The 15,675-nt window shown below is 42.3% G+C and overlaps 1 protein-coding gene across 3 annotated transcripts in view; it reads left to right on the forward strand.

Annotated features, from left to right (window-relative positions):
• The window catches only part of LOC142493253 (potassium/sodium hyperpolarization-activated cyclic nucleotide-gated channel 2-like), a 707,321-nt gene that overhangs the window by 669,571 nt on the left and 22,075 nt on the right, over positions 1 to 15,675 (forward strand). For all 3 annotated transcript variants that reach the window (XM_075596961.1, XM_075596964.1, XM_075596963.1), the window contains one exon: positions 15,152 to 15,319. In XM_075596961.1, the coding sequence (XP_075453076.1) occupies positions 15,152 to 15,319 (168 nt within the window). The remainder of the gene's footprint in view (positions 1 to 15,151; positions 15,320 to 15,675) is intronic.

Here is a 15,675-nt window from a genome sequence, read left to right on the forward strand (position 1 = left end):
ATGGTGGCCCCACGGACCCACAGTGATCACCAGAAGGCCCCAGACACCCATAGGAACCACCTGAGGGCCCCCAGACACCTGTGGGAATGACCCGGGGACCTCCATACACCCGCCGGAACCATGGGGTCCATGGATACTCATGGGTACCACCTGGAGGCCCACGGAGCCTAGCAGGGACAACCCATCTGCCCCCAGACACCCGTGGGTACCCCCTGGGTTGCACTGTGGGGCCTGCGGACACCCCCGTCAGGACCTCCGGGGTCCCCCGCTGGACTGGAGTATTAATCCTTTGTGTAACAAAATAAATCATGGTTTTATGGGGAGGGCACGGGGGGTGGGTTGTGTATTGGTGCTTACTAAATATTTTTACATTTTATTAATTGTGTAGATGAGCAGGGGGCTCCGGAGCTGAATCGTGTTGGTTTCAGGTCCAGGAACCCCATAGTTCCCGAGATACAGGCCCTGTTATGGGGTGCCCGTATCTCCGCCATGTAAATGTCCCGCGTCACGTGACCAGGACATTTAAATGCATATGAGATACCGGCACTCCATAATGGGGCCTGTATCTCAGGAAGTAGGGGGTCCTTGGACCTGAAACCAAAACAGTTCAGCTCCTGAGACCCCCTTCTCATCTACACTATTAATAAAATGTAAATGTAATAATATTTTTTTCCGGCGACATTTTTGCAGAGAGAGGCGGATCTGGGTCAATATATCAGGAGGGACCAAAATTCGTATTTAGACGAGCAAGGACAATCTCAAATTTTGTATCGCCTAGCTTATTTCAGTCGGTTCATACAACCAGCTCATCATTTCCAGTAGGAAGCTTTAGATGTTGAAATTGCAAAATTTGCAAATACATGAATATTGGTCCCAATTTGTCATCCACAGCGACAGGTCGGCAGTTTTGAGCTAGAGCATTTATTAATTGCAATACGCACTTTGTGGTCTATCTGCTGACCTGTCGCTGTGGTAAACAATATGTGGGTCGCACAATTAGAGCTTCAAAAACAAGAATTATGGAACATGTGCGACTCATAGAGAGGGTGACCTGACTCATCCAGTGTCAAATCATTTTTCCTGTTGTAGCTCTGGAGGTATGGGGGCCTTTTTTTTTCAGGAATAGAACATGTACCACAGTCCACCAGAGGCGGCAACAGGGTTAATGCTTTAGACCGCCGGGAACTATTTTGGATATTCACCGTGAAGACGAGAGTCCCTTTTGGGTTGAACTCAGATTGGGACCTGGGTCCTTTTTTAGAGAACTAAATCTATACGTATGGATCTTAGTCATTCACATGTTTATCGTGATCCCATACATATACATATGGGTACTCTCTGATTTATTTTGTGAGTACACATTGATTTAGATTCAGATATAGGATCAACTAATATTTCCCTGTCTTGTGTCTACCGAATTGCTCTTCCTTTTCCTTCCTCAATCATGTTGTTGTTGTTGTATTTTGCATACTTTCATCATTCCACAATATCCGCTCCCTAATCTAAAATCTCAATATTTCAAAAAATAAAAAGAGAAAAAAAGACTTATAGAAGTTTACAAATATTTTGAAAGATAAATTTAAAGACAGGCATCTAAATTTACCTTATGGTATATCCTTAATACAGTACCTATGGACTTGTGGTTTATATCACTCAGTTTATTGACATTTTCTTAAACATCCAATTGAGTTGATTATATAACATAAATAATATATATATATGTATATGTATGATTTATTATTTTTATTCAAGCCATGGTTGGTATCTGTTTGTTGTTTTTTCCTCACATTTATGCAATTGGATATGTATGTTATTATTCACATACTAAAATTTTATATTGATCTTTATGTCATCTTTTTCAGCATGTCTTGCATGAATGTGTTATGAACTAGCTACCACTAGCTATTGGGTTCAAAGCATTATAATATACATACATTAAGTTATGTTTTTTATATACAGATTATTCCCTCTTTGATATTATGATCTCTTTCATATATCAAAGATAGGAATTACTGTTTTGTAAATGTGTTCGTCATTATGTATTTTTGAATAAAGTTTATTTTAATTGAATCACTGTTATTGTGAAGGACCCCCTACATATTGGTCTGGTGATGGTGTTCCTGCTGGTGTGCATGCGCCCCTTCTTTTCTTCTCCACCCTCCTCCCCCTCTTTCCTCTCCCCTTCTTTTCTCCTGCCTTCCCTCTATCTTTCTTTCTTCTTCCCTCCTCCTCCCTCGGGCGGCGCTCACTTTGGGGACCATGGGGAGCCCAGGGGTTGCTACTGCGCAAACGCGTTCACCCGGGACTCCCGTGTTTGTTCCTGTATGCGCGCGGCAATGGGGAGGGACCTAGGGTTCATTCCTCCTTCCTTGGGAGGTGCGCTTGCACACCAGGAGGATGTGGATAGTGATGCCGGCGGGCACGCGCGCGTCCGGTGCGCTCCCCCACTCCTTAGGCATGCTCCATGGTCACCTTAGTGGGGAAGCCTTTGCTGCCTCTGCGCAAGCGTGTGACAGCTTGGTTCTCTCTCTGCTGTCCCAGGATTACATGTGGGAGGCGGGGGCTGCGTGTGGGGGCGCGTGCGCGCGCTCTGTTGACCCCACACCAGAATCTCATCAGCCAGATCATGGGGTGGTTCCCAAATATGCTTCAGGATTGGTAAGCCAATAATTATTTAACCTTTAAATATGCTAATGATGATAGGATGTGTATGCCTTGATAAAGTGCTCTGTGTAGCACGAAACATGTTGGTAGGGTAATGCCTTGCCTTTTTCCTTCCAAGACTATTAAACCTTTTTATGGATAACGCACTTTCCTCCTAATTCTCTTTATTGGATGATTCCGGTTGTGAACTACCATTTCTTTGTCTCATTGTATAAAATTATTCATACAAAATCTGTAACTCTAAACATACATTTACCTAGCCACACAGTCAAACTCATCCAAACAAATTTTGATTTTAGATGGGACCCCCAAAAAATTAAATACCTTGGTATCCACTTCACCAAAGATTACACCACACGTACTGTATAAATTTAACTATGCCCCTCTCTTTAAACAAGTATGCAAGGATCTGTCCAACCGGGACTCCTACCAGATATCCTAGTTCGGTAGGATCACATCGATAAAGATGAACATCCTCCCCAAGATCCTATATTTTTTCCATACAGTACACTATCAGTTAAAGTCCCGGATAAAGAATCGCTACATTTGGCAAAAAAAAAAAAAAAAGGGATTAACAGATCCATTCTATATCGCCTCAAATCAGAGGGTGGATTAGCGCTTCCGGAGCTCAAACCATATTACAAAGCAGCCCACTTAGGGCAATTAATCCGTTGGCATGAAAACCCAATTGAGAAAAGATGGGTAGCAGTGGAAGATTTTATTTGCCACCCTCCAGCATATCCTCTGGCTGGAAAAGACCAACAGGCCACAGTCTGTATATAAAAATCCGGTTTTACCAGAAACAATTTGACCACCCCCTTCTCCATGATGTATCCTTTGTTCTTAAAATCTTCTTTTTCGCCAGGTTACAATAAGAACAAACCAAATCTATGTACGCAGCATGGAGTTAGTAGAGTGAGGGACGTGATGGATCTACATACTATTAAGACCTTCCCTACAATAAAAATCACAATTTATCATTCCAAATACCAAATTTTATAGATATCTACAGCTTAGACACCTTATCCAATCTAAATACAAAGAAAAAGCACCATTAAAAATGACAATTTGAATCCTGGCGTAACACCCAATCTTTAACCAAGGGAATCACCTCTGTCCTATACCATGCAATCCGTAACATCCCTAGTGACCCTAAAACAGACAATTATATGTTAGCATGGGAGAGGGACCTCAATATAACTATAGATAGAGAAACTTGGCGAGATATTTGGGAGGCAGCAGGTAAAAGCTCCACCTGTGTAGTGATTAAGGAAAATGTATATAAAATTGTATTGTATTGTATGTCTTTATTTATATAGCGCCAAAAGTGTACTCAGCGCTTTACAAAGAATACAGTACAGGGAATTAAAATGATAAGATAAGTGCAGTAAAAACAGACAACAGGAAAGGAAATCCCTGTCCCGAAGAGCTTACAATCTAAGAGGTATGATGGGAGACTTACAGAGACAGCAGGTGAGGGTATAAGTGCTGTGTATGGCAGTGCTTGGCCACAATGGGTGGTAGAGTGGCTAAGTGTGGGACAGTAACCATGAGTGCAGGCTGTTGGGATGCTTAACTTGTGGCGTGAGTTTTAAGGTTATTAAGTATTAAATCAGACGGTTAACACCATTTACAGGGGAAGAGATGGCAGGCTGCATGGGTGATATCAGGTGTGTGTCTTGGTTCAGGCTTAGGGTAGATCCCCAGCAGCAGGAAGGAGTAGATAGAGGGTGTGAATAGAGGATTTGTGGGGTGCTTTTTATTGAGGGGAAAATAAGTTGTTGGGAGAGAGGTGTATAAATAATGGTGCAGTGGGGAGTGGGGAAATTGTAGAGAACAGAAATTCTCACAAAGGAGTGAGGAAACGGTAAACAGAAAAAGAAATAGGGAGGGCATAGTGAGATGCAGGAGGAGAGCGTTCCAAGGTTCTGGAGGATAAAAGTGTACAACTAAATCACAGATGTTAAAAGTTACTGTCTCACAGTGGCAACGTTGTGATGCAGAGTCCAGATCTTCCTCCAATTTCAACTCCAAAATTAACTCTTGTAGGCACTTTTGATGTACACTTATGATGTGACGCTTTTGATGTTACACAGCCTTATGGCTAAACAGCCATGCTAGAGTGACTTAAGTACTCTATTCACATGCATTTGACTAACACTTAAGGCAGGGGTTTGTCTAATCAACTCAGACATACAAAATAGTTAATTAGATTATCATTTCTCTCTCAATTGATAGGAATCAGCTCACAAACATACCCCAAAAGCCAATTAAATCTTAATTTCTCTGGTTGGTAGAATGCAGCTCAATGACACATACCTGTTTGAAGAGATAAATCAGAATGTTAATCAGAATGTTAATCCAGATATTCTGAATGCCTCCATGATTAACGATAGAAAGATAGAAATAAAACATCCAGAGATATGAACTCCAAAATTAACTCTTGTAGACACTTTTGTTGTACACTTATGATGTGACGCTTTTGATGTTACACAGCCTTATAGTTCCTTCAGTTGTTAGATGGAAATCAGACCAGTCATACCAGTAAGATGTTAATTTGATTAAAGTTCCTTCAGTTGTTAGATGGAAATCAGACCAGTCATACCTGTTTGAAGAAATCAGAATATTAGTCCAGATATTCAGAATGCATCCATGATTAAAGATTAATCTCCAAAATTAACTCCAGACATTTTCAATGTTAATATGAATTCATGAATTCATGTATTGCCTGAGTTGATTAAATTTTTGTACGTGCAATAATACCACCTTTATTTTTGATAATATTTAATATATTGATTTCACTATAAGTCGTGCGCTGTGTTTTCTTCTTTTTGTTTATTAGCCTTATGGGGTGTTGAGCCATCCGACTTCACACAGCAGCAGACTCTCCAGTTTAAGGTTTTTTGTACTCACTATTTGTACAGACTTTTATTTGATTACTATTAGCAATCTTTTCATTTTGTGGTGGGTTTACACATTGAATATATATATATATATATATATATATATATATATATATATTGTGACAAACGGCTTACTCCGGGGCTCCGCCGTCTGTCCGGGACTGTTAGAACACGGTCTTTTAGGGTAGGTTAAATGATGAGACGTCACGTACTGTTCCTTTAAACAGGCTATGCCTGGTTTATTCAGTCCCAGGCACTGAGACTGCCACAGTTTAAACAGAAAACAAAGCCAAACAAAAAGCTGCTCGTCTGAGCGATAACTTAAACTTAGATGTCCCTGACTCAGAGTTGGAAGTGGCTTGTCCACTTCCACCAACAAAATAAGTACCTTTGCAGTCTTTAGACAAACTAACAGAATGAATGAAGCGATTTGGGAAAGAGGCTTTCTCACCCCTCTGCAGTTCAGCAGCCTTCCAGGCTCTTGGGCGGGGCCCAGAGGAAACAGGAAACAGGTCTTATATACCTGAACTCTAATCAGCATGACAGGTGACAGAAAACAGGCAGCAGACAAACTGTGGAATGGAGTGCCTGTACCACGAGGCTGCCCTGTTCAGCTTAGACAGGACAGAAACTGTTCAGTATCCTGGGAGCCCTGTATATGGAGTTTATTACCAACCCCTGGTTTCTGTCACATATCCTCCCCCCCAGCTCAGACCTCGAGGGGTGAGCGACCATGGATATTAGGGAGTGCATCCTTGACAACCCGTCGGCATTGCCATGTTTGTGCCCCGACCTGTGTTCCACAGAAAATTTAAAGGGCTGTAGGCTTAGGAACCACCTGGTCACCCTAGCGTTCTTCTCCCTATTTTGACACATCCAGGTAAGGGGTGCATGATCTGTGACCAATCGGAACTTTCTCCCCAACAGATAATACTTGAGTGTCTCTACAGCCCACTTTATTGCGAGACACTCTTTCTCGACTATGGAGTAATTTTTCTCCTGGGGATTTAGTTTCCTACTTAAATAAAGGATGGGGTGCTCCTCCCCTTGAGACTCCTGGGAGAGTACCGCCCCCAGCCCTACCTCAGATGCGTCGGTTTGGACTACGAACTCTTTGGAGAAGTCAGGTGTGACCAACACTGGTTGGGCACAGAGAGCTTCTTTCAGGCTTCTAAAGGCCTGTTCGGCTTCGGGGGACCACTTTACCATTAGCGGTCCTCTTGCTTTTGTGAGGTCGGTTAGTGGGGTTGCCTTAGTTGCAAAATTGGGAATAAACCTCCTATAGTAGCCAATTAACCCCAAAAAGGTCCTTACTTGTTTTTTTGTGACTGGCCTTGGCCAATTTTGTATCGCCTCTACTTTGAGTGTTTGTGGTTTGAGTAACCCTCTACCAATAGAATACCCCAGATACTTGGCCTCCTCCAGACCAATAGTGCATTTAGCGGGGTTAGCAGTTAGTCCAGCAGACCGAACTGCGTCGAGCACAGCTTCGACCTTTGGAAGGTGGGACTGCCAATCTTCACTATGGATTACCACATCATCCAGGTAGGCGGCAGCGTACCGAACATGTGGTTTTAAAATTTTATCCATCATTCTTTGGAATGTGGCGGGAGCTCCATGTAAGCCAAAAGGCAGCACCTTATATTGAAAGAGGCCGTCTGGGGTTGAGAAGGCTGTTTTTTCTTTTGCCCTTTCCGTGAGGGGAACCTGCCAGTACCCTTTTGTTAGGTCTAGGGTTGTGAGATATCGGGCTTTGCCCAGTCTCTCTACAAGTTCATCCACCCTGGGCATAGGATAAGTATCAAATTTTGACACCGCGTTTAGTTTCCGGTAGTCATTACAAAACCTTGTTGTACCGTCTGGCTTTGGGACTAAAACTATAGGGCTGTTCCACCCACTTTGGGATTCCTCAATTACGCCTAGTTTTAGCATTTTTTTAACCTCTAAACTTATAGCCTCTCTCTTGGCCTCTGGGATTCGGTACGGTTTAAGGTTAACTCGGACCCCCGGTTCAGAGACTATGTCATGTTTAATTACGTTAGTTTTACCTGGCTGTGTAGAGAAGATTTCTTTGTTCCTTCTCACTAAACTCTGGACCTCTCGTTTCTGATGCACGGACAGTGTTTCAGCTATGCTAACCTCTGGGTCAGTTTCTTGATTCTCTGACGGACCTGGGGGTACTAGGGTTAACAAGACCTCTCTATCTTTCCAGGGCTTGAGTAGGTTTATATGGTAAATTTGCTCAGGTTTCCTCCTACCTGGCTGCCTTACCCTATAATTTACTTCTCCCACTCTTTCCAAGACCTCATATGGCCCATGCCATTTAGCAAGGAATTTACTCTCCACGGTGGGAACCAGAACTAGTACCCTATCACCTGGAAAAAAAATTCTGACCCTAGCACCCTTATTATACGTATTCCTTTGTGCTTCTTGAGCTTTCTCCATGTGTTCCCTCACTATGGGTAGGACTGCAGCAATGCGGTCCTGCATTTGGGCAACATGCTCTATTACACTTCTGTAAGGGGTAACCTCGTGTTCCCAAGTTTCTTTGGCTATATCCAGTAAGCCCCTTGGATGTCGGCCATACAATAGTTCAAACGGGGAGAAGCCTGTGGATGACTGGGGAACTTCCCTAATGGCAAATAACAGGTATGGTAACAAACAGTCCCAGTTTTTCCCATCCTTATCGACCGCCCGGCGTAACATGCTCTTTAAGGTTTTATTGAACCTTTCCACTAAACCATCTGTTTGTGGATGATAGACTGAGGTTCTGAGATGCTTGATTTTTAGGAGTTTACATAGCTCTTTTGTTACTTGGGACATAAATGGTGTTCCCTGGTCAGATAAGATCTCTTTAGGAATTCCGACCCGGGAAAACAGAAGTACTAACTCTTTTGCTATGTTTTTAGCAGAGGTGCTACGTAGGGGAACTGCCTCCGGATATCGGGTAGCATAATCTAATATTACCAATATATGCTGATGTCCCCTAGCAGACTTTATTAGGGGTCCTACTAGATCCATAGCAATCCGGTCAAATGGTACCTCTATTATGGGAAGGGGTACCAATGGGCTGCGGTATGCTTTGAACGGGGCGGTGATCTGACATTCTGGGCATGAGGAACAATAGTTTGTAATTTCTGCCAGAACCCCAGGCCAATAAAAGCTTCGGAGAACCTTTTCTTTTGTCTTTTCCACCCCTAGGTGTCCCCCCAATGGATGACTATGTGCGAGGTGTAATACTACGTTACGGAATGTCCGTGGTACCAACAATTGTTTAGTTGTAACTGATTTTCTTTTATCAACCCGATATACTAGGTCGTTCTCTACCTCGAAGTAGGGGTAAGCAAGTGACCTATCTGGTTGGCCATGAGTACTATTCTGGTCCCGTATATTTCCCCTTGCTACCGCTAATGTGGGGTCCTCCCACTGGGCCTTCTTAAAACTCCCAGGACTGACCTCTAGGTCAGCGAGGGTCTTATCCTGTACTGGGGTGGTAAGTGCCTGATCAACATCTTGATTTGGGGTATTCCCTACCAAAGTAGTGATGGGGAAGGGAATTTCACAGCACTCCTCCTTTTCCCCTTTCTTATTTGGGCCCTCGTCAACCTCCATTTCTGAAAAAGGGAAAGGATTTGTTTCTTCTAACACTTCGTTATGGTCTGCTATTGAACTCTGGGCGCTATTCTGAGCTGGGGACCACATTTTTAGAAAATGGGGAAAGTCGGTCCCTATTAACACATCATGTGCCAGTTTGGGTACAACACCCACCTTGAAATCTAAAGAACCAAATTCTGTTTCAAAAAAAACATCAACAGTGGAATATTCATGATTATCCCCATGTATACAACAAATTGCCACTCTTTGTGAACTGTTTACCTGTTTCTTCTTAATGGGCAATAGGTATTCGGACACTAGTGTGACCATACTCCCAGAGTCAAGAAGTGCCCGAACCCTCTTACCATTAACCTTTACAAATGCCCACAGATGGTTATTCAAGGGGTCCTCTGGGCTAGGGCCCATACATTGGGACAACAGCGAATAAGGTTCCACGCTGTTGCATTGCATGGGCTCATCATTTAGTGGGCAGATTTTTGCTGTGTGGCCCCTCTCATGACAATTTACACATTTAGGTACATAGTCTGTGTCCCACTTAGAGCCTTTTCCCGGCTCCCCATGTTGGCTATTGCCCTTAGTGTGCGAACCACTGTTGCTGGTGCTGCGTGAAGGTGGTCGCCGCTCTTCAGCTCCCCTTAACCCCGGTACCCTTTTACCGTCTCTGGAAGAGTCCTGGAACCTCGGGTAGTGGGGTTGCTCCACGACTGTGGGTTGCGGGTGCTCTCCTGCTGCATTGTACCTTTCTACGAGGGCCACAAGCTCATCCGCATTGTGGGGGTCACTCCGACTGACCCAATGGCGTAAGGCAGAGGGAAGTTTCCTCAAGAACTGGTCCATGACCAACCGTTCCACGATGTGGCTTGCTGAGTTGATCTCGGGTTGTAGCCACTTCCGGGCGAGGTGGATGAGGTCATACATCTGGCTTCGGGTGGCTTTATCCATCGTGAAGGACCATGCGTGAAACCTTTGGGCGCGAACAGCCGTGGTTACGCCGAGGCGGGCGAGGATCTCGAACTTCAATTTTGCATAGACGTTAGCTTCGGCTGGCTCTAGATCAAAGTAAGCCTTCTGGGGTTCGCCGCTTAGGAAGGGTGCGATTAGACCAGCCCACTCAGCTTCTGGCCATCCCTCTCTCTGTGCCGTGCGTTCAAACGTGAGAAGATAGGCTTCCACATCATCCGAGGGTCCCATCTTCTGAAGGTAGTGGCTTGCCCTGGTCATTTTCGGAACTGGGGCTGCCGCTGCCAGTGGAAGGTTACTGATAGTCTCCCTCAGGATCTCGAGTTCCTGCTGTAAGCCCTGAGCGAACCGCTGTTGCTCCTCTTTCAGCAAGCGGTTTGTCTCTTGCTGGTTTGCATTCGCCTGTTGCAGGGCTTCATTCGCGTCTCTCTGGACAGCGACATTGCGTACCAGCGCACTCACCACGTCTTCCATCTTGTTTGGAGAGAGAGAAAAAAAAAACCTTTTTTTTTTTTTTTTCTTTAAAGTTCTTTAACCCCCAGACCTTTTAGTGTTCTGCCCGCATTCTCCACCATATGTGACAAACGGCTTACTCCGGGGCTCCGCCGTCTGTCCGGGACTGTTAGAACACGGTCTTTTAGGGTAGGTTAAATGATGAGACGTCACGTACTGTTCCTTTAAACAGGCTATGCCTGGTTTATTCAGTCCCAGGCACTGAGACTGCCACAGTTTAAACAGAAAACAAAGCCAAACAAAAAGCTGCTCGTCTGAGCGATAACTTAAACTTAGATGTCCCTGACTCAGAGTTGGAAGTGGCTTGTCCACTTCCACCAACAAAATAAGTACCTTTGCAGTCTTTAGACAAACTAACAGAATGAATGAAGCGATTTGGGAAAGAGGCTTTCTCACCCCTCTGCAGTTCAGCAGCCTTCCAGGCTCTTGGGCGGGGCCCAGAGGAAACAGGAAACAGGTCTTATATACCTGAACTCTAATCAGCATGACAGGTGACAGAAAACAGGCAGCAGACAAACTGTGGAATGGAGTGCCTGTACCACGAGGCTGCCCTGTTCAGCTTAGACAGGACAGAAACTGTTCAGTATCCTGGGAGCCCTGTATATGGAGTTTATTACCAACCCCTGGTTTCTGTCACAATATATATATATATATACTGTATATAGCACACCCCTGAGGAAGGTCCTATACAGGACCGAAACGTTGGATTTATATGTGCCTGCTTTTTTACAAATACACTTTTGCAATATACCTTGAGTGCTGTTTTTTGTCTCCTTGGTGGGACACCTTGTCTCCTGTTATTTTTGTTGATCAAGCACCTATTTCTTTGGAGCCTTTGAAGTGCCTGCTGTTATCTTTATATACATATATATATGTATATGTATATATATATATATATATATATATATATATATATATATATATATATATATATATACACACACAGTATTTTAAGTGTTTTAACAATTAGTAGCGCAGTTTTTATCACTTTTTTCTTCACTTTCAATGTTACACTTTAAAATGTTGCACAGCCATATCGTTGGTACTACACCCCGGTAAAACTAAATTCCATCTATCCAAGTCTCTTGCCTATGTGTTGGGGGGAATGTGGCAACCAGGGCTCCATTCTATATATCTGATTGGAATGTCCTAAAATTAAACCCCTATGGGACAAAATTCTCCAATTTGCAGAAGAGGTGTCTGGTTTCCGTATTCCAAGAAACCCCCTCTTTGTGATTCTGGGGGCGCCAATTCCCAATTTTAGCAATCTTGAGTCTAAATTAATCACTCATATCTTTAATGCAACAAGACGCTCCATTGCTCGCTTCTGGAAATATAAAACCCCACCCCATTTCCATTGTGTTTGCAATAAAATATGGACTGTGGCATACCTCAAGAGATTGGCAGCTTATCTCAACGACTCCACAAATAGATTTATTGATACTTGGGAGCCCTAGTTTACACACTTTCATAAACAGATACAATTCTAAGTTATATACGGATCTACTGGAGTCCTAGGGCTGTAGGAATGTATTCATAAATATTAATAGTAGTACTGTATGTCTCATACTTGTCTTACAACCCACATCCCGTCCTTCCCCAATGTCATTTAACCCCAAATTCTTGTTCTGTAAATGGCATTATTATGTGATATATGTTAAATATCTTGTGAATATTATGTGATATATGTTAAATATCTTGTGAATCTGTCTTGAAAATGCTAAATAAAAAGTATCATATATATATATATATATTTATATATATATATATATATATATATATATATATATATATATATATATATATAATTTTTTATTACGGGTTTGAAGCAGGTACTCTCTGGAACTAAACGGTGTAATTTCTGCTCTGGTGACACCCTGCTTCCAGAGATACTTATTTCCGTAGGGGTTGCCGGTATCCCTGCAGGTAGAGAAATGGTGTGTCTAATCTAATGGTGGCTTAAATGTCCTGCATCATAAGGGGCCAATAGGAAGCCATGATGTCATTTGGTGCAGCTTCCTATTGGCCCATGTGACGTCGACCTTCAAACTCTGCAGAGATACCGGCACCCTCTATGGAGGTAAGTATCTCGGGAAGCAGGGAGTTTCCAGAGCTGAAATTAACACAGTTCAGTACCGGAGACTCCCTGCTTCAAAATTTTAATTGAAAAAATACTTTCAAAGAAAGGTTAACCCATATTGCTGTTTCAACTACAGATGTTGCAGTGTTCATTGTCTCTTCTGGTGCATTATGTTACAATATTTTACATGTAGTACAGTATAGTAGTAACAAAGGAGGTATAGGGAATAAGTTGGTGGTATGATACTTTTTTTGGACCAACAAGTAGTTGACATTCTACACCAATACTGCAATCAAGTCCTTTGGAAACTACTTGATAGGTTGCATTATAATGGGATATGTTGTATTTATTGGAGTAACAGTAGCACAAGCTATATTTGTATACTTCATTGCGAATATAACTACAAATCATTTCAGCAACAAGACAGTTATAGTTGTATTCATAACCGTTATAGCTGCCAATTGTACCTCAATATTTTTGAACTTCAATGTGGACTTTTAACAACCGTAGTGGTCTATTCATTAAATAAGCAAAATAATTAGTGCAAAATCACCTGAAAACAAAGAGAGATTCTGTATGAAATTAATTTCCCGCCCCCCTTATACTCGTGATGAAAACCAAATTGTGCCATATGTTGCAAACAGTGCATGTATGAATATAAATCCTTGGGGGGGGGGGGGTGGAGGGTTAATATATTTGTAAAAGCATTGTATTAGTGTTAAAGCAGGGGAGCGCAAACTTTTTGAGCTGCGCCCCCCTGTCTCTCTGCCCCGGCTCTCGCGCCCCCCTGCCTTCCTTCAGCCGCGTCAGATGACGCTGCGTGGGCGTGTGACGTCAGGTCACATGGTGCCGCGGCGTCTATTGACGCCGCATTGCCATGGTGACGCAACACAGACGGCTGAATCCCAGTAAGTAAACAGTTGCAGGGGCCTCACGCGATCCCCCGGCATTTAATTTAAATGCCTGGGGGAAGAGCGTGGGGCCTCTGCAACTGCCCGCGCCCCCCCAGCACAATCTCCCGCCCCCCCTGGGGGTCGCGCCCCCCACTTTGCGCACCGCTGTGTTAAAGCATACCTCCATAATGGTTAAGAAATAAATACAAAATAAAAAAACAGTAGCTAGTACACTAAATTCAAACACAAACAGATGTAGCCAGAGTAACTTTCCTTATATAAGGGGGTTACGTGAGGAAAATTACCACAGCAACCACAGGTTAGAGAGAAAGCTTACCGCTCAATAGCACAAAGCAGCCATCATGCCAAAGAAATAAGGTTGACCTACATCTGTATATTGTTAACTCATAACACATATATACAACAGAAGGAAAGACATGGAGCGGTTAAATCTCACAAAATAGACCATATTTTGGCATGTAAGCTGCATATAAATGTTTTCTTTAATTTGCATGTTTTTGTGTGCATAATTCTTATTTGACCACAGTACATCTCTGCACAAGATAAATAAGGAGAGTATTATAATGAAGTATCTCTCTCTCTCTCTCTCTCTCTCTCTCTCTCTCTCTCTCTCTCTCTCTCTCTCTCTCTCTCTCTCTCTCTCTCTCTCTCTCTCTCCGATTCTCTCTCTCTCTCTCTCTCTCTCTCTCTCTCTCTCCGATTCTCTCTCTCTCTCTCTCTCTCTCTCTCTCTCCGATTCTCTCTCTCCGATTCTCTCTCTCTCTCTCTCTCTCTCTCCGATTCTCTCCCCATCTGCCAATTTTATCAACCTCACCAGCCATTGGTAGATGGAAATTAAAGAGAAAAATTAAGAGATAGCAAATTAAGCTTTATACATATTAATGTGATTATTAGAAAAAAAACTTTTAAGCATTCTGTTTTCTAATGCTTGTAATGTAACTTAATTTTAAAATCTGAAAGTACATTTTGTTTATCCTTATGCACTATCAATTTGTTTTATCCTGATATACTGTAATGTCATTACTATGCAATTTAACTTTAAAGATCCATATTACATTAGGTTATTTGAATTGCAACACAACCTTGACCAATGTGCCTTTAGACAGCCATGTTTATAAAACATACTATATGACTGTGGAAGTTATTAAAATGTATTTAGGAATGTAACTTACGATTTTTTTTACATACAGTACTGACCAAAGTACAACACATACAATCAAATTATCAACATTTTAACAAAATAATATTAGTTGATTCAAATAGTAATATCTTAAGTGTTCTATAATTGCATTTGTCAAAAAGGCTTTTTAAAATTATTACAAACGTGTCTCAGTATTTGAATGATGCCATTTTTAGATATCTTGCACTAACTGCACCCTTTCATCAGCAAAAGTTAATCAAGCACACCTTTGTACTGAAAGCATAGCTACGTAACAAACATTTTAAATGTCTCATGGACCAGTTTCTTTAATTGATCTTCTCTTAATGGTTATTTCTTTCAGATATGTATTTGTTGGGCATAAGAAAAATAATAGTCACTGTGAGAGCTGTTACTCCTTGCAGATTGTATTCTCTTTCATTTGATGACTTCAAGAAGGTATCAGAACAATATCCAAGCCTGAAAAAACATACTGAATCAATCTCCAAGAAAGTTATGCAATTGATGAAAGGTTTGACTTCTTTTTTACTTGTGAAACCCTCTTCAGATATGTGAAGGGAAAGTCCCATACCAAGACAAATTTTCCTAGGCAATTCCACTCTGGATTTCGCCCCAAACACTCCACCGTAACTACCCTGCTAAAAGTTTGCAATGAAATCCAGTGTGGAATGGAACAAAGACAACTCACTGGTGCAATATTCCTAGATTTTGCAAAGGCTTTTGATATTGTTGATCATGCTATCCTGATTAACAAACTCCAGAGCTCTGGAATAGGGAAGCATGCTTTAAATTGGTTTCAGTCCTACCTATCAGGTAGATGCTTGTAAGGAAGCTTCAATACACATGTACTGTATGCAGATGACAGAA

Source organism: Ascaphus truei, chromosome 4 (assembly GCF_040206685.1).
Source record: "Ascaphus truei isolate aAscTru1 chromosome 4, aAscTru1.hap1, whole genome shotgun sequence".
NCBI classification, from domain to species: Eukaryota; Metazoa; Chordata; class Amphibia; order Anura; family Ascaphidae; genus Ascaphus; species Ascaphus truei.